Source organism: Uranotaenia lowii, chromosome 2 (genome assembly GCF_029784155.1).
Source record: "Uranotaenia lowii strain MFRU-FL chromosome 2, ASM2978415v1, whole genome shotgun sequence".
Lineage (NCBI taxonomy): Eukaryota > Metazoa > Arthropoda > Insecta > Diptera > Culicidae > Uranotaenia > Uranotaenia lowii.
The window spans coordinates 33,927,332-33,953,405 of NC_073692.1; the positions used below are offsets into that span (position 1 = coordinate 33,927,332).

Here is a 26,074-nt window from a genome sequence, read left to right on the forward strand (position 1 = left end):
TGCTGCATACACAAAACTATTGATAAATCATATGCGCGAGAAACAACGTGACTTCATTAGCTCGCAGACAGACACACAAAACAAGTTCCTAAATGATGAAGAAAACAGAGAAAAAATTTAACAAATGTAACTACTTAAAAAAATCCGCTAGAAACAAACGCCCGCTTTATTCAAACTAAAGTAGGAAGGTTTATAGCTATCAGCATTTTTTTATTTCCTCAACTGTAGCACCCAGCTAAATATAGAAGAAAATCGTTTAAATATCGTAACAGTTACAGTAGACTTGAAAGAAGGGCACTCAGAAAGCTGGAACTAGACAGATGTTTATAAAGACAATAATTCAAACAAAAATATATAAGCGAAACCGATTGGCTAGTAATATCCCCACAAGTATGCAAATTCGTTGAAAGCTCGAGAAAAATCAACCAGCTGAACCAGCTTTCCTTAATGTCGTCGCTTTCGTACTTACAGAAAAAAAAACAAAAACAACAAAATTGATGACCTGCGTGTAGATTCCATAACTTAATTGATCTGTTTAGACTATAGCATTAAGGCTCCCAAGGAGGGATAAATTTTCCTCCAAAAACTAACACAAATGTACTCCAGATTAGATACATATTGACAGATAGATGAGACGAAAACTAAAATCCTGAGATAGATGATTTAATATTTTGATCACAAACCTACTAGCCCCTGACGAGTCGAAAAGAATAAGGCTCCGTGCGATCAGAGTTAGGACAAATTTAGTGCAATACTTACTACTAGAGAGAGGGGAAGAAGCTTCAAACAAAACCAGTTGACTAACTCTAAAGATGATTAAGAAAAAGATTGACAAAAAAAACTCATAGATTAAAAAGAAAGAAATACTTTTCTCAGCCTTTGTTTGAAGAAAAAAGAAAACTCGAATATAGAAAATCCGTTAAAAAACTACCTCGTTGCCCCAAAACTGACCAGTGGCAAACAAGTTTACAAGAGAAGAAAAACAAACTAGAAGTAAACACAACAAAGCAAATTCCTAATGTGTAATTGCTTTCAGTATCAGTATGATGATCATTATTATTATTATTATTATGGATAACGGAATAAGAAGAAAACAAGAAACCCATCTACATATAACATTCGTACGGTAAGATTATTTAAAAATAAAATAATGAAACTCCACCGTTTGTTGTTTTTGCTTTAACCTTTCTTGGCTATCCGAAATCCCTTTCTCAAGCACTATCTCCGGAGCTTTTTCTCGTCTCCTGTGAAACAAAAGACTTCAACGGATGTAAGAAAAGTCAAGCTACGAACCTATCAACGCCTATCAATCATCTTTATGCAGGTTCAGGAGGTGCCCGAAAATCGACTTTAAGGGAAAAGATGAAAAAAAAAGTTTTAATTTGTCAAAATTGACAAAATTGACAAAATTGACAAAATTGACAAAATTGACAAAATTGACAAAATTGACAAAATTGACAAAATTGACAAAATTGACAAAATTGACTAAATTGACTAAATTGACAAAATTGACAAAATTGACAAAATTGACAAAATTGACAAAATTGACAAAATTGACAAAATTGACAAAATTGACAAAATTGACAAAATTGACAAAATTGACAAAATTGACAAAATTGACAAAATTGACAAAATTGACAAAATTGACAAAATTGACAAAATTGACAAAATTGACAAAATTGACAAAATTGACTAAATTGACTAAATTGACAAAATTGACAAAATTGACAAAATTGACAAAATTGACAAAATTGACAAAATTGACAAAATTGACAAAATTGACAAAATTGACAAAATTGACAAAATTGACAAAATTGACAAAATTGACAAAATTGACAAAATTGACAAAATTGACAAAATTGACAAAATTGACAAAATTGACAAAATTGACAAAATTGACAAAATTGACAAAATTGACAAAATTGACAAAATTGACTAAATTGACTAAATTGACAAAATTGACAAAATTGACAAAATTGACAAAATTGACAAAATTGACAAAATTGACAAAATTGACAAAATTGAAATAACTGACTAAATTGACAAAATTGACAAAATTGACAAAATTGACAAAATTGACAAAATTGACAAAATTGACAAAATTGACAAAATTGACAAAATTGACAAAATTGACAAAATTGACAAAATTGACAAAATTGACAAAATTGACAAAATTGTCAAAATTGACAAAATTGACAAAATTGACTAAATTGACAAAATTGACAAAATTGACAAAATTGACAAAATTGACAAAATTGACAAAATTGACAAAATTGACAAAATTGACAAAATTGACAAAATTGACAAAATTGACAAAATTGACAAAATTGACAAAATTGACAAAATTGACAAAATTGACAAAATTAACAAAATCGACAAAATTGACAAAATTGACAAAATTGACAAAATTGACAAAATTGACAAAATTGACAAAATTGACAAAATTGACAAAATTGACAAAATTGACAAAATTGACAAAATTGACAAAATTGACAAAATTGACAAAATTGACAAAATAATTGACAAAATTGACAAAATTGACAAAATTGACAAAATTGACAAAATTGACAAAATTGACAAAATTGACAAAATTGACAAAATTGACAAAATTGACAAAATTGACAAAATTGACAAAATTGACAAAATTGACAAAATTGACAAAATTGACAAAATTGACAAAATTGACAAAATTGACTAAATTGACAAAATTGACAAAATTGTCAAAATTGTCAAAATTGTCAAAATTGTCAAAATTGTTAAAATTGTCAAAATTGTCAATTGTCAAAATTGTCAAAATTGTCAAAATAGACAAAATTTACAAAATTGACAAAATTGACAAAATTGACAAAATTGACAAAATTGACAAAATTGACAAAATTGACAAAATTGACAAAATTGACAAAATTGACAAAATTGATAAAATTTACAAAATTGACAAAATTGACAAATTGACAAATTGACAAAATTGACAAAATTGACAAAATTGTCAAAATTGTCCACATTGTCAAAACTGTCAAAATTGTCAGAATTGTTCACATTGTCAAAATTGTCAAAATTGTCAAAATGTACAATTGTCAAAATTGTCAACTTTATCAAAACTGTCAAAATTGTCAAAATTGTCAAAATTGTCAAAATTGTCAAAATTGTCAAAATTGTCAAAATTGTCAAAATTGTCAAAATTGTCAAAATTGTCAAAATTGTCAAAATTGTCAAAATTGTCAAAATTGTTAAAATTGTCAAAATTGTCAATTGTCAAAATTGTCAAAATTGTCAAAATAGACAAAATTTACAAAATTGACAAAATTGACAAAATTGACAAAATTGAAATAACTGACTAAATTGACAAAATTGACAAAATTGACAAAATTGACAAAATTGACAAAATTGACAAAATTGACAAAATTGACAAAATTGACAAAATTGACAAAATTGACAAAATTGACAAAATTGACAAAATTGACAAAATTGACAAAATTGACAAAATTGACAAAATTGACAAAATTGACAAAATTGTCAAAATTGACAAAATTGACAAAATTGACTAAATTGACAAAATTGACAAAATTGACAAAATTGACAAAATTGACAAAATTGACAAAATTGACAAAATTGACAAAATTGACAAAATTGACAAAATTGACAAAATTGACAAAATTGACAAAATTGACAAAATTGACAAAATTGACAAAATTGACAAAATTGACAAAATTAACAAAATCGACAAAATTGACAAAATTGACAAAATTGACAAAATTGACAAAATTGACAAAATTGACAAAATTGACAAAATTGACAAAATTGACAAAATTGACAAAATTGACAAAATTGACAAAATTGACAAAATTGACAAAATTGACAAAATTGACAAAATTGACAAAATTGACAAAATTGACAAAATTGACAAAATTGACAAAATTGACAAAATTGACAAAATTGACAAAATTGACAAAATTGACAAAATTGACAAAATTGACAAAATTGACAAAATTGACAAAATTGACAAAATTGACAAAATTGACAAAATTGACAAAATTGACAAAATTGACAAAATTGACAAAATTGACAAAATTGACAAAATTGACAAAATTGACAAAATTGACAAAATTGACAAAATTGACAAAATTGACAAAATTGACAAAATTGACAAAATTGACAAAATTGACAAAATTGACAAAATTGACAAAATTGACAAAATTGACAAAATTGACAAAATTGACAAAATTGACAAAATTGACAAAATTGACAAAATTGACAAAATTGACAAAATTGACAAAATTGACAAAATTGACAAAATTGACAAAATTGACAAAATTGACAAAATTGACAAAATTGACAAAATTGACAAAATTGACAAAATTGACAAAATTGACAAAATTGACAAAATTGACAAAATTGACAAAATTGACAAAATTGACAAAATTGACAAAATTGACAAAATTGACAAAATTGACAAAATTGACAAAATTGACAAAATTGACAAAATTGACAAAATTGACAAAATTGACAAAATTGACAAAATTGACAAAATTGACAAAATTGACAAAATTGACAAAATTGACAAAATTGACAAAATTGACAAAATTGACAAAATTGACAAAATTGACAAAATTGACAAAATTGACTAAATTGACAAAATTGACAAAATTGACAAAATTGACAAAATTGACAAAATTGACAAAATTGACAAAATTGTCAAAATTGTCAAAATTGTCAAAATTGTCAAAATTGTCAAAATTGTCAAAATTGTCAAAATTGTCAAAATTGTCAAAATTGTCAAAATTGTCAAAATTGTCAAAATTGTCAAAATTGTCAAAATTGTCAAAATTGTCAAAATTGTCAAAATTGTCAAAATTGTCAAAATTGTCAAAATTATCAAAATTGTCAAAATTGTCAAAATTGTCAAAATTGTCAAAATTGTCAAAATTGTTAAAATTGTTAAAATTGTCAAAATTGTCAAAATTGTCAAAATTGTCAAAATTGTAAAAATTGTCAAAATTGTCAAAATTGTCAAAATTGTCAAAATTGTCAAAATTGTCAAAATTGTCAAAATTGACAAAATTGTCAAAATTGTCAAAATTGTCAAAATTGTCAAAATTGTCAAAATTGTCAAAATTGTCAAATTGTCAAAATTGTCAAAATTGTCAAAATTGTCAAAATTGTCAAAATTGTCAAAATTGTCAAAATTGTCAAAATTGTCAAAATTGTCAAAATTGTCAAAATTGTCAAAATTGTCAAAATTGTCAAAATTGTCAAAATTGTCAAAATTGTCAAAATTGTCAAAATTGACAAAATTGACAAAATTGACAAAATTGACAAAATTGACAAAATTGACAAAATTGACAAAATTGTCAAAATTGTCAAAATTGTCAAAATTGTCAAAATTGTCAAAATTGTCAAAATTGTCAAAATTGTCAAAATTGTCAAAATTGTCAAAATTGTCAAAATTGTCAAAATTGTCAAAATTGTCAAAATTGTCAAAATTGTCAAAATTGTCAAAATTGTCAAAATTGTCAAATTGTCAAAATTGTCAAAATTGTCAAAATTGTCAAAATTGTCAAAATTGTCAAAATTGTCAAAATTGTCAAAATTGTCAAAATTGTCAAAATTGTCAAAATTGTCAAAATTGTCAAATTGTCAAAATTGTCAAAATTGTCAAAATCGTCAAAATTGTCAAAATTGTCAAAATTGTCAAAATTGTCAAAATTGTCAAAATTGTCAAAATTGTCAAAATTGTCAAAATTGTCAAAATTGTCAAAATTGTCAAAATTGTCAAAATTGTCAAAATTGTCAAAAATGTCAAAATTGTCAAAATTGTCAAAATTGTCAAAATTGTCAAAATTGTCAAAATTGTCAAAATTGTCAAAATTGTCAAAATTGTCAAAATTGTCAAAATTGTCAAAATTGTCAAAATTGTCAAAATTGTCAAAATTGTCAAAATTGTCAAAATTGTCAAAATTGTCAAAATTGTCAAAATTGTCAAAATTGTCAAAATTGTCAAAATTGTCAAAATTGTCAAAATTGTCAAAATTGTCAAAATTGTCAAAATTGTCAAAATTGTCAAAATTGTCAAAATTGTCAAAATTGTCAAAATTGTCAAAATTGTCAAAATTGTCAAAATTGTCAAAATTGTCAAAATTGTCAAAATTGTCAAAATTGTCAAAATTCCCATAATTGAATGTTCGGACTGAAAACAAAATGTTATTGATTTTTTTCATAAATTACCTTCTTTTGTATTTTTACTGCAACTCACTTATCCTTTATTTTTTGAAATATTATTGTTTTCAAAGCTGAAAAGTAACAGAGAATGGCTACCTTTTTATGAACGTGCATGTTATGCGAGATTTTCCTCTCTCGAAACGGCATTCTCTCACGTTATCATAAAAGGTAAACAAACTTGTTTACATCGGAATTCGTCAGCGTACTGCTATCATTTTTGGTAATTTTTTCTATACAGTTTGCACAGAATGATTCGAAAATTGGCCAACAATCTCGTCAGCACCTTGTCCAGGAGAAGCTTGGTATCGATCAATCATCCCCGGGTGAGTTCAACTAGGATCATTACGAAACCAGTGCTTTCTGGAAGTAGACATCAAAACAATCAGGAATCTCGTCACTTCAAACCGGTACCAATTTTGGTAGCCAGCTCGTTTCTATCTTGGTTCAGCAAGAAGGATGACGACGACACACCGGAAAATCAGCTGGTAACTACCATCAAAATGTCCATCCTCAGCATCCAAAGGGAGGAATATAAAAAAGCCGAACAGTTGCTTCATGTTGCCCTCAAAATGGCCCAGGATTTGCAAAGCAAAGATGGCATTACCTACATATACGACATAATGGCAAATCTAGCGATGGAGGTAGGCGAGTTTTCCAAAGCCGAGAAGCTGTTTGCGAACGTTATGCAAAGGCTATTTGCCGATGGATTCCTTGAAGATCATATAAAAATGCTCCACATTAGCTCTAAAATTTCCCACATAGCACAACTTCAAGGGCACCTGGATAAGGCTTTGATCGGCTTTGAGTGGACGCTGAAAAAACTAGAGGAAAATCTCAAAAATGCACCTGGAGATAAAGAAATCCGAGAGCTGTGGGGAATCACAAAGAACTGGTACGCACAGCTTCTGATGGAGCTGAAGCGTTTTACGGAAGCCAAATCATGTTTCTTGCAGGCGTACGAAGCGTACACAGAAATCCATGGGAAGCTTACTGAGGAAGGGCTCACGATACTGAACAACCTTAGCGTAGCTTGTTCCAATGTAAGAATGTAGTTTACTTAATGTTTTTGTGTTAATAGATTTCAATATTTTCTTCATTTTTAGTTAGAAGACTATGTAACGGCTGAATACTATCTGAAGCAAGCCATCGCTCTGGCAGCGCAACTTCCCGAACAGACCGAAGCCGGAATATACAGAGCAAACCTAGGATTACTGTACCTGCAGCAAGGATTGCTTGAGCAGGCAAGGGAATTCTGTTCCTTCGCATGGAAACACGGCACGAAACACCAACACGAGGAAACTGTGATACAAGCTAACTACTGCTTGGAGCAGATAAAAGCGGTGCAAAAGTAGAATAGTCCAACAAAAAAAAACCTCTAACGGTTGATCTAGTCCCCGATATGGTAAAGGTTGGCACCGAACAGTGAGACTTCGTGATTTAAAAGAACGTTGAATTTTATTGTGGTTATTAAGATTTTCGTTATGTACATTGAAATTTATACATAAGGTTAATACCAGACACCGACAACATTTGATCAAAAATAGAAAGCGGGAATTTACCCGAACATCATGTCTGCAGACGAATCATTTGGTTTTTTTATAGAAGTGGGTTGAATTTGGAAGTTTTAAATCTTTTTCTCTACAATTCTAAACTTTGTTATCCTGAATAATTCATTGGCAGCCTCATTTAAGGCTATTACAATTTAAAAGTTGTTCTTAATAAAACTCTTAAATAAATCTAAAAACTGAATCGTGAAAAAGTGATCACATTCAGTATGAGAATTTTAATTTATTTTATTCAAACGCACTATACACATTCGCTCAGTGTAGCATAATTCATATCTCCCAGCCCTATTAAAATTGTATATGGCAACTAAACAGCACAAGCGTTACGTCGTGGATTTTCAGCCATAAAAAGTGAGGTCGAGAGAATTTACTCTTCATCTCTCTCCATAACGTCAAAACCCGATGAACTGCAGTTCATGATTCCTACCTCTATTTTCACAATCTGGAAGCCGGCCAACAAAAGAGGCGATTGATTGTTGGGCTAGCAGTATCGGGAAAGGAAAGGCAAGGAAAAGCGAAAGATTGAAAAGATCTTCTCTTCATTTTTCGAGTCAGTGCGAGTCGAGTGAAGTGGCAGCGTTGTTATCAGTGACGTGTAAATATCGAAATCCCATTAGTTTTCGGTTTTCCGCCACCATCGGCGAATTGGATTCGACTTCCGGAGTATCGCTGTTTTGTTCTCGTGTGCCCGCGGTTCGGATGATGGATCATGCCAAGAGTCGGGGGCGAAAGCCCTCCGCTAACGTGGTAAAGCAACAGGGAGAGTCAAAATCCTACCGGGTTCATTTGTCTCTGGCTCTGTTTTTGGTTATACTTTGGCTTTCTCTGCCGACATTATGCGATGGACACGAACATGGTCATCATCACCACCATCATGATGAAAATCCAAGCTTTAAGGTATGGGACAAATTGATCGATGGTCCTTAGAATTTGTTTATATAATATCCTTTTTTACAGTATTCAAGACAGGCAAATCAGATGTACCAAGAAGCAGATCATGATCATGATCATGGACATCATCACCATGATCATGGGCATCATCATCATCACGATCATGAGCATCATCATGATCATGGACATCATAATCATGACCACCATCATCACGATCATGGTGGTCATCCCAAAATTAAAGAAGGAAATGAAAAACCTCCAGTCGGTAAGTTTGGCATTCGTGGCAGGAATAAACTCTTGGTCCACTACTCTGACTTTCTGTGGGATTTCTTCACTCCACAGATACATTCTACATTTGGGTCCACTCGATCAGCTCGACGCTGCTCATCAGTGCGGCACCTTTCTTTATCCTGTTCGCCATTCCCCTGGACAACACCGAAGAAATGCAGCCCCGTTTGAAAACCCTGCTAGCGTTCGCTTCCGGCGGTTTGCTGGGGGATGCGTTCCTGCATCTCATTCCGCACGCCATTCAACCGCACAGCCACGGTGAACACGATCATCATGACCACGGCCATGGACACAGCCATCATCACGATGAGGAAGGTCACAGCCATGGCCACGATATGCGAGTTGGGCTCTGGGTACTGGCCGGAATAATTGCCTTTTTGGCCGTGGAAAAAAGTGTCCGTTTGATAAAGAAGGATGCCGCCGGAGGACATGGCCACAGCCACGGTGGAGCGCCCAAGAAAGCAAAGGTTAGTTCAAACTGTTCTTTCAATCCGTATGGACTTATGTTCCGAAAAGTAGAATTCCATCTCGCTTTTCACAACTTTAAGCTGCATTATCTATTTACTTGAAATCCGGTTTTCTTAAAGTATTTAACACTTAAAACACAGCGTCAAACAATAGCGTTATTAAACTTAAAAAAAAAAGTACAAATTATCGAAAACTGATATTAATCATATACCATCGCATTCCTTTAAATTTGTAGTTCACACCAGAATACATTTTAAAGCTGTTTTCCGAGGATTTGTATGAAAATCCTAAGAAAAATCGAAATGAGCCGTCAGTTTTTCGAAATATTTGCAAACATTTTTTTACTTCGAAACTGATGCATAAGGCTCAAGATCTGTTGTTCCCACTATTTTTTCTCGCTGCTGTAACCAACACACCCGTTGGTCCTTTGAGTGCTAAAAGAATATGTTATTTAAAATAATCGCGTATAACGTCATACTTATCGAAATTTGCAAAACATAGATTTTTGGCGAAATTTTGGCTTATGATATACTTAGCTCAGTTGGTAAGTCGGTTGCTTCCTGAGCCGATGTCCGTGAATTCAAGCCCAAGAGTTGTACCGGATAAGCTTTTCAATTAATGTTAGTCAACGGCATCCTTTTAAGATAGAGAGAATTGAAATTCTGATTAAGTTTCACTCCTCTTTGCAGTCATCCCCACCGGCATCGCCGTCGAAGAAGAAGGACTCGGCCAAACAATCGGGCTCCGGAGATGGTGCTAGCAGCAAGAAAAAGCCCGAGGAAACCAACAAGGGCAAAGGTGCGGTGGTGAAGAAAGAACCGAAAAAAGATCAAATCAAAATTGCCGGCTATCTCAACCTGGCAGCCGATTTCACTCATAATTTCACCGATGGTCTGGCCATCGGAGCATCCTATCTGGCCGGTAACAGCATCGGCATAGTGACGACCATTACCATTTTGCTGCACGAGGTGCCCCACGAAATCGGAGATTTCGCTATTCTGGTCAAATCGGGATGCTCCAAAAAGAAAGCCATGCTGCTGCAACTGACCACGGCCATCGGAGCGCTGGCCGGAACTGTGATAGCCCTGCTAGGTAGTGGCAGTGATGCTGCCGAGTCCTGGGTACTTCCGTTCACGGCCGGTGGTTTCATCTACATCGCCACTGTTTCCGTTATTCCCGAGCTACTGGAAGAATCCACCAAGCTGTGGCAGTCGCTGAAAGAAATCACCGCCCTGCTAGCGGGTGTTGGAATGATGGTAATTATTGCGCAATTTGAATAGATTCTTTTTGTGAACGTTGATTTCTCCTTTGCTCCTCGATAACTTAAACTATCTTATGTGTGTAATTCAATATGTTCGTGATTGATGCGCGGCACGTTTTTAACGATATGGGACTTTGTTGTCTCGTGTTCGAGATGCTGAGATGATGATGGTTAGAAGAAGTTCGATTAATATAATCTATTTTTTCCTATAGTTGGTGAGATTTACACAATGTTTAAACATATGCAAATAAAACATACAAATACTAAGCTAGATTCAATTTCAGAACAATTTCAACAAAGTGTGTAAGATAGACGTATAACGCGCGGAAATAAATATATCTATTACCTACTAATTCAATCGACTGTTATCATGCCTAGATGACAAGTTTCCAAAATTTCTTTCCGATTGGTTCTCTTTTCTTTGGTCATTGGTGGTCCGCTATCATCGAATTGTGTACTCTGTTCGACTAACCGAGAAATAGCCTATCCTATTTCAAAGAAAACGTCCGTTATCAATGTGGTGTTGCATCATTTTGTTGTACTTTGGTAAATTTATCACTTACTTATTAAACTTCGCAGGGAACCTGTTTGAAGGCCATCGAGGAATCTTTCTACGAGTAAGAATGGAGAAAAAAAGGCGTCTAATCGATGCTCTGTAAATAACCTAATTGCGAATGGATTGTTATCATTACTGTTAGTTGTAGCTTGTGTTGTTATTTTATTTTATTGTTAGTGAAGTACGAAAATTTTATGAAAGTTTTTACTTGTTAAAATAAATCACAGATAATGAAAGTTACCTTACTTCAAAGAATTTACTGGAACATTCAAAGGGAAAAGGGTTCTTAAAATATCGATAGCAAGATACCTCTAAGTTTTCGAATTATAACGTCTGTTTTAAACAATTGAGGATCAAAAATGGACAATTTTTTTTTCACATAAAACTCGGAATGACACAAAACTGGTAATGGTATCAATTTGAAGTCGTTTATTGAGCTTTACACATTCATTTTTACGACTTTGCTTAATACCGAATTAACCAACAGATTTATTCATAGCATTTGACCACTTTTCCTTGTTAGGTATTATTGATTAGTGTTTATCGGAAACACTATGCAGCGTTACCGAAGAAAAGCTACCTGCGGATAGTTTACATTTATGCACTGTATTTAAGGTATTTAAGCTTTGCCTTCGAAGAGGATGACTAAGAACAAACAGAAACTTTGGAAAGCATTCTATTTTGACGTTCCAACTTAGAATCGAATTCGAAATAGTATACTATAGAACTAGCACATTCTGGGTCCTACAGTAATCCTTCCATTTCCCGCATAAACTGCATGTAGGCGTCGTCTTTGGTCGGTTTGCTGGGTTCCGATTGTTGGCCGCCGGCTCCTGCTGCTCCCCCGTGCCTTCCAGTTTGCTGCGAGTGGAGGTGACCATGCTGAGCCTGCTGGTGGTGGTGTTGAGGTGCATAGTGATGATGATGATGCTGCTGAAGTTGTTGATGATGGTGAGGATGCTGCTGGTACTGTTGCTGATGCTGTTGATGGTGCTGTCCCGAGTGTCCCTGTTGCGATCGTTTTGTGTTATCGTCTTTCTTGGATCTGAGAGCACTCGGCACAAAGCGGGTGACATCGGCGCTGAGATTTCGGATTTGCGGTTTGGCCGAAATGGTTGCACTTTTGGGATCTTTCTGCTGTTGTTGCATCATATTTCTCATGTGCTGCTGCTGAATATGTTTGGGAGGTGGACCGGCTGGGGGTCCCGGAGGCATTCGAATGCCGCCCAATCGTGGGGGAATTCCTGGAGGAGGTCTAGGAGGCATTCGCAAGCCTGGCATTCCGGGAATTCCAGGGCGCAGAGGAGGTGGTCTTATCATAAGGGCGGGTTGAATGGGTGCCGGTCCAGGCATGGGTAGCGTGGGCATTGGCACAAATTTAACGGTTGTATCCGAAGGATGAGGTGCCGGATTTGGCAAGATAACTGTCGGCTTAGACGGCATCGGAATATTTGCGATTTCTGGCACGTCTTTTTTCTTCTGAACCGTTTCCATTTCTTTCATGAATTCATCCAAGTTCTGGCCAGAAATGGCCAACATCTTCTGCTGGACAGAGCTGGGCTGTTTAGGTTTTTCTTCATCCGAATCCTCGGAATTGTCACGCGAATCGGCATCATCGAAGAATTTAACGCTCTTTTGAGTCTCGCTTCGGAATTCCTCCAAATCAAAATCAAGCTCTGGCATGCAGAATATATCAGGCGGAGGACCCGGCGGGCAACCGGGAATATCGTCATCATCGTCGACAATTTCCTGTGGTTCGACTGGATTTTCCACCGGTTTCTTCAATACAGGCGGTGGCATCGGTTTTATCGGTGGAACAACTGCCTGGATGGTTGGCGGAATGGGTATTCTCGGTATAGACAGCGGCGTTGGAGTTTCGTTGGCCGAAGGCAGTGGGATATCGTCCACCTGGACCTGTTCGGCATGGCGCACGCTCTCGTAATACTGGATCCGCTTATTACGACGTTTTTCGTAATCGACTTCCTTACGCTTCAGCTCGCCCCACAAATCCGGATCATCGGCCTGGTACATTCGCATGACACGATCCAGCGTTTCCTTAAGTTTCTTCCTTTTTTCTTTAAGAACCTTAAAAATAAAAACGAGGAAATTATTGATTTTTAACTTATAGGTATTATATTTTAGTCTTAATACCTTTTCGTTCAGCGGAGAAGGCTGATAGACGTTGTATTCCATCTCGTCGATCTTCTCCATTTCTTCGATTATCTGAGCCGGATCTTTACCCTTGAGGACGGCCGCCCGGACCATCTGCCGTTGTTTTTTGTTTTTCTTCAGCTCCTTCTTGCGAGCTTCCTTCCGGGCCTGATCCGTCGGGTTCATATACTTACCACTCTTGGTGGTGTTGATCGAGCGTCGTCCCATGATGTTGCTGTTTCCGGTTTAAAATATTCTGAATGAAATTGTACAATAAATTCAGTAATTTTCGCAAAATTCTCCGTAAAAACGGAGCCCGCAGTACGGTCCCCTACAAATCGTCAACAAAATGTCAACACAAACATTTCACGAGGGGTGATGCACAAACCTTTGAGAGGAATCTAGAGCTGGACGCTTTTAGCGTTACAAGCGTTACCACATATTCATAACGCATGTGACGATTAATTTTTCTCTCGATTTTGAATTTGTTTTCCTAGACTACTTTATTGAAAAGTCGTAGCTCTAGTTTAGATGGTTTACAATTTTAAGCATTTTATTAGAATGTTCACACGATAATCCTCATGCTCTGTGTATTATAATGAAATTTAAATTCTATTTTCTTTACAGTTATCAGTATTGAAAATAAATCTGTAGAATATCAGTAGAAGTTTTATCGACCTTAAACAGATTTACTACCTTCTCAAAAGCTACCATAGCTTCAAGGAGTTGTTTTGACAGTTGGTCTACAACGATTTCCCTCATCTGTCGGTTACGTTCGCGAAAGTCCGAAAGCGGTTTTATCGTGTAATCACGGAAAATGTCCTTAAAATCGTTTTTGTAAAGGAACTAGATAACATCGGAACCAGTGTCCCGCGCGAGTGTTAAGTGGATATGTGTTTAGTTTGAAAATAAGTTAAACCCCCGTATCGCACAATGAATTCCCGTCTGACTACGCCGAAGTTTACCGGCAACCGTTTTATCGGTTCGCCTTCGAAACAATCCACACCAGCTGCTAGTCGGTCGGTATCGAAAATGCATCAACCACTGATGGCCAGTTCGCTTTTGTCCGGTGGCCCACGAGTTGGTAACGGGCCGTTGCTCAACATGTCCAGTAGCGAAAGTCTTGGCTCGGCACCATCTTCGGCTATGAAAACACCGCGGAATCCGTCTGCTCTGTTTTCCAGCACCAAGTCGAAATCCTCAACGGCGTTGGCTGCCGGCAGCATGACACCATCGTCGTCCTCCTCGTTATTTCGCGGAACGGCATCGGCCACTTCGCTCAAAAGCAACGGTTCCTATGGAACCCCAAAGTATCATCATCAAACTAGCGGCGGAGCTGGTTTGAAAAAGTATCGATCTCACATGGAAGCCATCATCGGACGCACTCCGGAGTGCTTCTCCAAGGTGAGAACATAATCATACCACAAATTTGAAAATATAATCATGAGTCCACAAGGATACAAAAACCTCAAATCTAGGAAATTTGCATTGTGATAATTTACTGAATTTATTAAATTATCATTGTTTGGATCATTTATAAAAATTGACCCTTATTCTGAACTCAACCCTAAAAAAGGGTTTGTTTCTGTGGTACCTTCGGAGTTGTAAGAAACTGATTCACTTTAAATTAGTAACTATTTTATTGCCGGTAAATTACAAGCCGTTAAATTATCACTCGGTCACTTCTTACTCTCCTCTTACTATATCTGTCATCTCTCTCTCAAACCACAGTATATCCATCTGTCAGTCATGTGCAGATATGTATGCAGCCATGGTGTGTTAATGTAATAAAAGTCGGGTATCACATCCCCTCTTTTCTCTAAATCTCCGGTCCCATCAGTCCCGTTCATCGAGGACATAGTCCTTCAGTTTCTCTGGTATCTTTCGGGTGCGGCCTGATCTAGAATGATAAGGGTGATTATCGTGAGAATAACTGGCAGCTGTGCTTGAAGGTAATTCGGGTTCAGTATCATCAGGAAGCAATTTTGTAGAACTGGAAGTCGGAGATTTTGAGCTCGGGTTTGGTATCAGTTTGAGGTGAGCTGTTTTTCGGTCGTAAAGTTTATCATTATCTGTATTTTGTATGGTTACTCGTGATCCCTGTTTACTTTTCACTACATATTGCTGTGGGCTGAATTGCGGTGTGAGTTTATTTTTACGAACTAAGTTTTTGGCTAACACCGTGTCACCAACTCTCAAATCTGACATTTTCGCGCCACGACGCTCGTCCTCCCTTCTTTTTCCTTCTTCTTTACGCTTCTTGTCCATTTCACGTACTTCATCATCTATTACTACCGATTCCATATCTGCCAAACATGGTATCTTTGACCTTATGGTTCGTCCAAAGCAAAGTTCAGTAGGGGTTTTTCCAGTTATGGAGTGTGGACTAGTATAATACATCTGAAGGTAATCTTGTAAGTCTCTCTTCCAATCGCGGTTCATAGCATGGCTTATCTGGAGACGTTTCAGTAACGATCTGTTCTGTCGCTCGACAAGACCGTTTTCTTGCGGCCAGTAGGGAGTAGAGTAATTCAAATGAATTCCGTTGTTCTTGCAATACGTTTCGAACTTATTGCTCACAAATTGTCTAGCATTGTCCAACGTTATTGTGATCGGGAAACCTAATCGTGTGAAGATACCATGCAATCGCTTGATTGTTTCCTCCGCCGTAATATAAGTCATGATCTCGATCTCCTTGTAGCGACTATAGTAGTCAATCACTACTAGGAGATTTTCTCCGGTCGGTAGGGGGCCTAAGAAATCTATGGCGATATCTACCCAAGGTTTTGAAGGGAGTGCTCTGCGTTGCATGGGCTCAGGCTTATCTGGCATAGACACCAAACGACATCCTTCACATCTGGAAACAAATTTGGAAATCATTCGGTCCATACCTGGCCACCATACGCGATCCCTCAGGCGGCGTTTCATCACGGTTTCTCCCGGGTGTCCTTCATGTGCCAGAGCTAACATACGCTCTCTCAGCTTATTTGGAACAACAAGCTTTGTACCGCGGATCAGGATCTGTCCAATAACACCCAACTCGTCACGAAAAGTTTCATAGGGTTTTATTTCGGGTTTATTCCACCTACCACTCATAATGCTCTCTCGAACAGCTAATAATTCTTCGTCAGTTTCAGAAACAGCTTCAAGTTCTCTGGTATCAATCGCAACTGACTCCAAAATAGCCAAGATCAAGAAAGGTCCTTCAGTGTCAAAATCAGCGCTTGAGTCAACATTAGCCAATCTGGAAAAGGGATCAGCTATGTTTCCAGATCCTTTTCTGTAGCGAACCGTGAACGAATAAGCCTGTAAACGCAAAATCCAACGCTCAATGCGTGCGCAGGGCTTCGATGTTATTGCAAAAATGTTTTCCAGTGGTTTGTGGTCAGTCTCTAATTCGAATTTGCGACCCAACAGGTATGTCGAAAACCTTTCTACAGCCCAAACGAGCGCAAGGGCTTCTTTTTCCGTTTGGCAGTAACGTTTTTCAGTACGGCTCAACGTTTTGCTGGCATACGAAATGATGAGTGGATTTGAATCGTCTTCTTTTGATTCAAACTGCAAAAGGACAGCCCCTAAACCGATTGTTGATGCGTCCGCTACAACGCGTGTCCTCCTTCCGTTATCGAAAAAATTCAGATTTTTAATATCCTTTACCATATTTTTCAGCTCTCTAAAAATTTTATCGTGTTCCATGGACCAGTCGAAAGGTATGTCATTCTGCGTTAAAATTCGCAAAGGAGCGCTAATTGTGGCTAAATTCGGGAGAAATCGACCAACGTATGTGACCATACCCAAGAAACTCCTGAGTTCTTCTGCTGACTCCGGGGCACGAAATGATGACAAAGCTTCGATTTTAGATTCCTCAGGTCTAATACCATCCTTAGATATATGATGCCCCAAAAACACGACCGCGTCTACCTAAATTGAAGATAAAAGTTATTTTTTCTATTTAGAAATTATTTCCATATTTAGCATACTTTAAAAACGCATTTCTTCGGATTCAGGAGTATGTCGTGGTCTTTCAGAATATTCATTACGGTTTTCAGTTCTCGATCATGGTCTTCGCTGTTTGATCCGTAAACCAGGATATCGTCAATGTAATTCACAACATGTTCACATCTGGAAAGTATTTGTTCCAGGATTTTCTGAAACATTTCTGGCGCGCAAGATATTCCAAACATGAGCCGTTTATATCGGAAGGTTCCTTTGTGAGTTATAAAAGTAGTGATTTGACGAGATGATTCATGTAGTTCAACTTGGTGAAATGCATCTTTGATGTCAAGTCTGCTAAAGACTTTAGCTGTCTTCAACCGTGGCAATATGTCCTCAAACGTTGGCATGAGATGCGATTCCCGCTTTATAGCAACATTTGCCCTCCGCATGTCGACGCACAACCGCAAATCTCCGTTATCTTTAACTATTGTCACTAACGGCGAAACCCAAGGACTAAATTCATTCACCGTTTCGATTATGTCTGACGCCAGCAAGGATTGCAATTTTTCTTCTATTCTGTTTAATAAAGCCAGTGGAGGTCGCCGAGCATGCTGAATAACCGGTGTCACAGATTCGTCGACAGGGATTTTCAGTTTAATACCTTTGATTTTGGGAAATGGATTCTTTTGTTCAGAATACATGCGTTGTATATGCAAAGGTTGTGAGCTAGGTAATCCCAAAAATAGAACACCCAGTTCCTTAGCAGTCGTTCTGCCTAACAAAGGCTGTGTTCCATTTTTAATTACATAAAATGTTGCATTGGTATTCACATGCTTGGAGTTGTTTCTAAGAGTCAATTCTGCTTCGAAGACCTGCACCACTTGGAGCGGTTGAGAATTTTGGCCATAAGCTTTAAATGTTTGATTACAAAATGAACGAGAGTTTTCGAACTTCGCGCCTTGTTTTAGCATATTCTCCCACGTTTTGTCATCCACAATATTTTTCTCGCATCCCGAATCTATGAGGAATTGAGTCAACACTCCTCCGACCAACAGCCATAAAAATTCCTCCCCTTCACCAACGCTGAATACAAAACTAGTATGTTCATTTGTGTCATATTTACCTTCTGCTGGAGAAATGTTGATCATTAAATTATGTCGTGAGACGGTATACTATGAAAATGAAAAAATAAAAAAATTACCTTCAGCTTTACTGTTATCAATCATCCTGACATCCTGATACTTGAAACGCTTTCGCTGATTTTCTCGGTTGAATGAGCTTCTCATTTGATCACGCCCACGATTGGTATTCCACATTTTGCGTTTCTGAGCAGTGTTGCATTTGGCGGCGTAGTGCCCGATACGGTTACATCTGTCACATCTCTTCGCGATCGCAGGACAAGCTGGGTTATTTGCAATATGGTCATCAGCACCGCATCTATAACATTCAATTTTTCTGAACTCCCGAACACGATTTATTTCAGCCAAGCTTGTCGAATGCTTAGAAGAACCCGGCTCCATTTGACCAACTTGGTATTTGACCGAGCAATGTGAATTAACCATCCGAATCACATCGTCGAGTGATAGATTTTCTTTTTGAATGAATTTCTCACGCAATTCTGGCGGAGCCAATTGGACAATCTTGTCAATAACGCTAATTTCACGACTTTCTTTCTCTGTACGACCAAATTGACATTTCGAAGAAAATTCCATTATACGAAGCAGAAATTTATCCAAAGACTCTTCCTTATCCTCGGATTTCAAAGTCCAGAACGAGTATCGTTGATAGGTGTCGTGTTGCTTTGGCGCAAAATATTCGTCCAATTTATCAACCGCTATCTTGTAAGGATCGACTCCGATCCGTTCTTCAACATTGGCTCCTGGGATACTGCAGAAGATATCTTGAACTTCTGGTCCAGCTCGAGCTAGCAAAATATTTTTCAATTTAGTTTTATTTGTCACGCCGTTAGCCAACGCCAAAAACTCGAAATGACGTTTGTATCTCATCCATTCATTACGCACTTCGTTGAATGGCAAGTGCTTAAACTTGAACATAGGTATATCGAATTTCTCCATATTAGCGACCCTAATCAAAGAGAAAACAAAAAACTTTTAATTCACTCATTTTAACAATTCATGCAGTATTCATTTTATATATTATCTAGTTAAACAAATTTTTCAATTTTAATAATTTCCAATCGAATCGATTTCATAAAATATATCTATGTTTCTTTGAAAACAATTACATCGGTTTCTTGAACCCGTGCCAGCATAAGATTGCACCTCAAAAAATCAACCAAATAGGTCCGTGTTTAAAAGTAACACATTTAGCGGTTCCTTTAAGAACCCGTGCCTGACAGAACAGCACATCTATCCCGACCATCTGGCCCGTGTTGTTTCTGCATTCGTATTCAGTCATATAGACCCGTGCTAAGCACATTCAATCAACCTTCAATAAGGTCCATGTTCAACAACATATACCAACACTTTTTTAATTGATGCAACCCAAGTTGCCGTTTAAATTTCATTTTGCCATCCGTAGCATTTTTCCTTCTCTCAAGGAGCAATCGGTTACTGTTTCGAACAGTTATTAGTCTTTGTTAAACAAACACCATTCAATTTAACAGAACATTCAGCTAAAAAATTTCATCTGTTTTTTTTTCTTCTTGAATCAAAACTGCGCAAAAAATTCTCCGAATGCACAAAGAACATAACCCCAAACGCGCATGGAAAATCATGTATGTTTTATTTCCCCCCAAAATCTTTTTAAATAAAGTTTTCCATTACCTGCAGTTTCAGACCAACCTCGTCGCCAGTTTGTGGTACCTTCGGAGTTGTAAGAAACTGATTCACTTTAAATTAGTAACTATTTTATTGCCGGTAAATTACAAGCCGTTAAATTATCACTCGGTCACTTCTTACTCTCCTCTTACTATATCTGTCATCTCTCTCTCAAACCACAGTATATCCATCTGTCAGTCATGTGCAGATATGTATGCAGCCATGGTGTGTTAATGTAATAAAAGTCGGGTATCACAGTTTCTATTTACTTTTATCCTGACTCAACCCTGAATATTTGAACTGAATTCAACGATTGATTCCGAATTGAAATCTTAAAAAAAACAGTACAGTTAAATTCTAAAAACCAAAATATAGTTCTGTATTTGAATTCTGAGTCTGAATTCATATTCCGAATTCTGAGTTTTGAATATGAATTTTAAAGCTGAGCTGAATCTTACTTAAAATTATCAAGTATTTTAAATAACAGCGATCATTAACAATAAAATTAGAGGGGCTCCGTGTCTTTGGAGTTTTAATAAAGTCTTACAAATCAAAAGAAAGTAGTCATGATAACCTCTCAACCTATTCCAAAGCTTAATTTTAAAACGAAAGCATAGTGAAGCACAATAAAATTTCATTTCTTATTTTCAGGTCTCCCTGGATAGCCCCCGAGCGGTTCGCTCTTCAGGAAAGCTTGATGAATCGGTTAAATCGCTTAAAGATAAAGATACCCATTCCGGTGGTGGTGAAATAAGCAACCTTAAGGTGGCCGTACGAATTCGGCCCCTATCTGCCAAAGAGTGTCTGGAATCGGTGGCCAACATAGTGAAAGCCAAAGATAGCGAGGTAATCGTGAATGCTGGAAACAATGCCGATAATTCCGCTGGTGTAGAGCACTGCTTTCAGTATGACCACGTGTTTTGGTCCTGCAATGCGGAAAATTCGGCTTTCGTCGATCAAGTTGGGGTCTATCAGGGTTTGATGCAACCACTGCTCGATAAAGCATTCGAAGGCTACAACGCTTGTTTGTTTGCCTACGGTCAAACTGGCTCCGGTAAAAGTTATAGCATGATGGGCATGGATTCTGACGATCTAGAAATCAACTCAGAAGCTGGTATTATTCCAAGATTTTGTCAGGAACTGTTCGCCCGGATAGATTCCCTTAAGGGTCAGGTACATGCCGAAGTTGAAGTGAGTTATTTTGAAATCTACAACGAGAAAATACATGATCTCTTAGCCGTTTCGCCCACTGACGGAGTATTTTCCGTTACAACATCTAACGCAAAGAAACCTCCTTTGAAAGTGCGCGAACATCCAATCTGGGGCCCCTACGTTGTGGACCTTTCGACGCATCCGGTTGATTCGCACACTGCTCTCCGCAATTGGCTAGCGGTGGGAAACAGCCAACGAGCAACGGCTGCCACCGGCATGAACGACAAAAGTTCACGATCACATTCGATATTTTCGGTAGTTTTGAACCTCTCGGAAGTGATCCATTCTGCGGATGATGCTAGCGAGTCGACCAAAGTGCACCAGACGAAGCGCAGCAAAATCAGTCTGGTAGATCTGGCTGGCTCGGAACGGGTTAGCCACACCTGTGCCAGCGGGGATCGACTCAAGGAGGGGGTCAGCATCAACAAGAGTTTGCTGACATTGGGAAAAGTAATTTCATCGCTGGCAGAGTCCAAGAAGATTTCGTCTCACATCCCCTATCGTGATTCGGTGCTGACATGGTTGCTTCGGGTAAGTGAAACTTAAAACTTCCATTTCCATACGATTTATGTTTTTCAAATAATTATTATTACACGGTAGTTATAACTTTGAATTTACAAAACCGTACAGACATTTTCTGAATAGGGTTTAAGTTCTTTTTACAAATTGAAAACTTGAACTCTGATATAAAGATTTTTTATTTCTTCATATTTCTGACAAACATGATTATGTTTACGGTAATATTCCCCCGATCAATTGTCCGACAGGAACTAGCCGCATCGTTCGTCGGTGATTTTTACATTTACACAGCACTGCACATTTGCTGCAGCAAGGCTTGCGTAATTTTTGTCCCGATAAGGCTGGAAAATGGGTTTAGTTATTGTTGACTTGAAAAAAATAGTTCAATTATCGAAGGTACAGATCGATCACTTACCGATGGGGTTCTTATCGGCCGTTTTGGCCTTATCGAATCGGGTCGCAAACAGGCGGTTCCACTTCATTGTACTTCCAACGGGGGCTTTTTTTTTTGTTGCTTTATATTTAGAAAACTATTGAAATAAATCAATTTGCTCCGTTCACCATGACGAAAGGATAGAAAGTGAAGTTTGATTTCTATCCGGATGAGAAAAAATCGTTAACATTTGCCAGCGTTTCGAACTTAAAACCGCAAAAATTAAATGCAGTAGTTGCGACGCAGTCAAAAATGAATGAAGCCACAACTCATGATTCTTTTTTTTTATCTGAAACCAAACATCCGGTGATAACAAAGTACCGCCAACTCTCTCTAAACGTTCAATCGTTCGGCTCATCGGCCGATGACAGATACCACTTCATGTTTCTCTACTTTCTTTTGATTCGAAACATGTGGATAGCTTTTTTGCATTAATAGGTTTTTTAATAGTTTTAATTTAAAAACAAAATAAGTTTTGTGATTCAGAAAAGCAGAATAATTAGATGCTAACATGCTTGAAAAATAACAAAAACTATAATGATCACAAAAATGACAGAAAAACCCAAAATGACAAAAATCGCAAAATGACCAAAACTTCAAAAATTAATGAACTTATCGCACAATTTAACAAAAATGACAAATACCTATGCCAGTTGACAAAAATGGAACAAATGTTAAAAGTGCTCAAAATGACAAAATAAACGACAAAACTGACAAAAATAACAAGAGTTACAAAATTTATAAAAACGATAAACATGACAAAAATCAGAAAAATGACAAAACTGAAAAAATTAATAACTTAAATGACAAATCAAAATTCAAAATTCAGTATTTAGTAGGTACAGTTTTGAAAATAATAATTTAAATGGTAAATTAAATAGCAATAAAATTTTAAATTCAGCATTGGCATTTATGGATCAGAATTTTACACAAATTCGTAGTCAAAATTAAAATTTAAAGTCTGAGTTTAAAAGTTAAAATCGAGTATGAGGACAGATAAGCTATTTTTCAATTTTAAGATTGCCGAATAACTACATCAAAGAACAGTATTTTTGGTGTTTATCATCTTCAGTTTTTGTGAAATTTCGTTTGAAAAATCGTAAATCACCATTTTTTTATCAAAATTCTCACCGCTAGCTGTACACTTATTTGAAATCAATTTAAATCTTCAATTCAAAGCAAGATTTTAGAGATACATATGTTCCATGTTTCAAAGAACCTAAAATTTTCAATTCATCAAAAATTCATAAATATTCTTCACCAAAAACGCTTCTAGTCTTTCGATCTTACAGGTTTTAACAAAAAACGTACCGGAGGGGGTCAAATAACATTTGTTTAAACTTCTTATGACCATAACTCCTATTATAATTGTTTTTTCGTAAATTTTGCTATTTTTATTTTCAAATTGCACATATTTGTTCATTAAAATATTTTTTAAAGTTTGTAGATTTCTAAAAACGTAAATGGTATACGGTATACCCCTAGACTCCTTACATTTTTTTCGCCGAAACTCTATTTTTTCTCTACCGAATTTTACAAAATTTATAGTTTTGGAAAGCTGGTAACGTGAATCATATATGATCCTCAGACAATATTCAGTTACAATCATTTATTTTAAAGTTATTCAAAGTCGAAGTTTTTTTTTTACTAAACATACATCGGGAAAAAGTCTGTAAGAGGCTGTAAGTCAGTTACTAAGTGCTCGAAAACAAAATCACTTACAGCCTGAGAAAGCTGAATTTAGAATTTTTGTTGATAAGAAATTTTTAAAAAATATTTCCGTATGTGCAACACATAGCTTTTAACTTCAGCTTTCTCAGGCATTAAGTTTTTTTTCGATCACTCAAAAACTGTCTTTTTCCCAATGCATGTTTTTGAATAAAAAATTTCTTTGATTTTGAACACTTTAAAATAAATAATTGTAGCTGAATATTGTCTGAGAATTATATTTGAGATTTGAGTCACGTTACAAGCTTTGACCGCTGACGGTATATACAAAGTGTCGGTAGGTTGTCGGTATTGTTTATTCTTTGAAAAACTTTGTTGAATACCGCGAAATTTGGCAAACAATAAGTTTTGGTTGTTATAAAATCATTTGAAATTTCTTTAAAATTCTTATATTTTACCGTACGAAAAAAAAGTAACAAAATAAAACTTATATAACTTATTTTCTAAGAAGCTGAAGTTCTCACGTATTTAAAGGTCTTCGAGACAGTTGATTATTGATTTATTTGAATATTTTAAATATATTCTTTAGTGTTCTTATTAATATGAACATTTTGTTAAATTAAATAAACCCTTGAAAACGAAAACAAGAGCCGTATAGTCAAATGTCAATTTTGTAGATCTGTAATAGAATTAGAACATACGATGTGTTGGTTTTTTTCTAAAGCTAATTAAAAAAAGTTTACTTAGTTAACATAACATTTAATATATGTTAAGAGAATACTAAAGATAAGATTAAATCTAATGGAATATATAGTATATCTTAAATTATTTTTTTCTATGTCGAAAAAATTTAATTTATTCTTCACACTTCACATAGTTGTAGTCAAAGTTAGTTTTCGCTTGGAAAATAAAGTACGCACGCTTATTAACCTTAACAGATCGCTATATCTCTGCTTATATTTTTTTCCGTATTCATCTAAGTTTAAAAGGATTCAATTCCCTGCAAAATCCACACGAACTGAGGGTTTTATTATTCGTTTATCCTTTTTAGGGAGCGGTTTAGTCCGATAAGATGCTGAAAAAGCAAGTTTCCCTCGATATTCGTAAACTTCAAGCCAGAAACAGAAAAATGCTTGAAAATATATTTGAAATGAACCAGGAGCATCTAAAGGGTGGTACGGTCAAAATTTGGTCAAGGGAAAACGCGTGTAAATCGGTGAAATCGTTAATTTAAAAATCAAATTAAATGTCATTTTCAATTTTAATTATTATAAAATTCAGGAAAAATATTCAGTTAGGCTTCCGATTTTCCAAATCCGATTTTCCGGGCCTTACGCTTAACCCCTGCCATCAGATTTTGTACCGCTCCCTTGTCCACCTTCTTCGCCGCAGAAAGCCAGTTTGCCTTGAAGTGCTGCTCGTCCTTAGCAGTTTTTTTGGTCTTCTTTAGGTTCCGCTTGACAATAGCCCAGTATTTCTCAATTGGGCGGAGTTCTGGCGTGTTGGGAGGGTTCTTGCCTTTGGGAACCACCTGCATGTTGTTGGCGGCGTACCACTCCATGGCCTTTTTACCGTAATGGCAAGATATCAAATCCGGCCAAAACAGTACGGAACAACCGTGTTTCTTCAGGAAAGGCAGCAGACGTTTATTCAAACACTTTTTCACTTAAATTTCTTGGCTGACAGTCCCGGAAGCTATGAAAATGCAGCTTTTCAAGCCACAGGTACAGATGGCTTGCCAAACCAGATATTTCTTCGCGAACTTTGACAGTTTGATGTGCTTGAAAATATCTGCTACCTTTCCCCTTCCTTTTGCCGTATAAAACTGCTGTCCCGGAAGCTGCTTGTAGTCGGCTTTGACGTAGGTTTCGTCGTCCATTACCACGCAGTCAAACTTCGTCAGCATCATCGTGTACAGCCTCCGAGATCGTGCTTTGGCTGTCGTATTTTGTTCATCATCTCGATTTGGAGTCATTACCTTCTTGTAAGTCGATAGTCCGGCTCGTTTTTTGGCTCGATGCACGGTTGTAGACGATATACCAAGCTTATTTGCGGCATCTCGGAGAGAGAGGTTAGGGTTTCGCTTGAAACTACCGGCAACTCTCTTTGTCGTCTCAGCGGCTTCCGGTT

At 36.3% G+C, this 26,074-nt stretch overlaps 4 protein-coding genes and 1 long non-coding RNA gene across 5 annotated transcripts in view; 3 read left to right on the plus strand and 2 right to left on the minus strand.

Moving 5' to 3' along the window:
* The first annotated feature begins 6,395 nt into the window (after positions 1-6,395).
* Positions 6,396-7,907, plus strand: LOC129747585 (tetratricopeptide repeat protein 19 homolog, mitochondrial). The gene is made up of 2 exons (XM_055741876.1): positions 6,396-7,256; positions 7,320-7,907. Exons 1-2 carry the CDS (start codon positions 6,465-6,467, stop codon positions 7,566-7,568), a joined length of 1,041 nt encoding a protein of 346 aa, XP_055597851.1. The 5' UTR covers positions 6,396-6,464; the 3' UTR covers positions 7,569-7,907.
* A 304-nt stretch (positions 7,908-8,211) lies between these two features.
* Positions 8,212-11,047, plus strand: LOC129747584 (protein catecholamines up). The gene is made up of 4 exons (XM_055741875.1): positions 8,212-8,678; positions 8,739-8,937; positions 9,015-9,427; positions 10,118-11,047. Exons 1-4 carry the CDS (start codon positions 8,481-8,483, stop codon positions 10,706-10,708), a joined length of 1,401 nt encoding a protein of 466 aa, XP_055597850.1. The 5' UTR covers positions 8,212-8,480; the 3' UTR covers positions 10,709-11,047.
* An 858-nt stretch (positions 11,048-11,905) lies between these two features.
* LOC129745746 (WW domain-binding protein 11-like) lies at positions 11,906-13,742 on the minus strand. The gene is made up of 2 exons (XM_055739070.1): positions 13,397-13,742; positions 11,906-13,330 (listed from the first exon to the last, which is right to left on the minus strand). Exons 1-2 carry the CDS (start codon positions 13,622-13,624, stop codon positions 11,990-11,992), a joined length of 1,569 nt encoding a protein of 522 aa, XP_055595045.1. The 5' UTR covers positions 13,625-13,742; the 3' UTR covers positions 11,906-11,989.
* A 408-nt stretch (positions 13,743-14,150) lies between these two features.
* LOC129744443 (kinesin-like protein KIF14) overlaps positions 14,151-26,074 on the plus strand; it is a 60,697-nt gene continuing 48,773 nt past the window's right edge. The window contains exons 1-2 of the mRNA XM_055736958.1: positions 14,151-14,800; positions 20,764-21,855. Coding sequence (XP_055592933.1) covers positions 14,330-14,800; positions 20,764-21,855 — 1,563 coding nt within the window. The 5' untranslated portion in view covers positions 14,151-14,329. The remainder of the gene's footprint in view (positions 14,801-20,763; positions 21,856-26,074) is intronic.
* On the minus strand, positions 22,005-22,537 carry LOC129744446 (uncharacterized). Its single transcript, XR_008736913.1, has 2 exons — positions 22,259-22,537; positions 22,005-22,184 (listed from the first exon to the last, which is right to left on the minus strand). It is a non-coding gene; the product is annotated as an uncharacterized LOC129744446 (long non-coding RNA).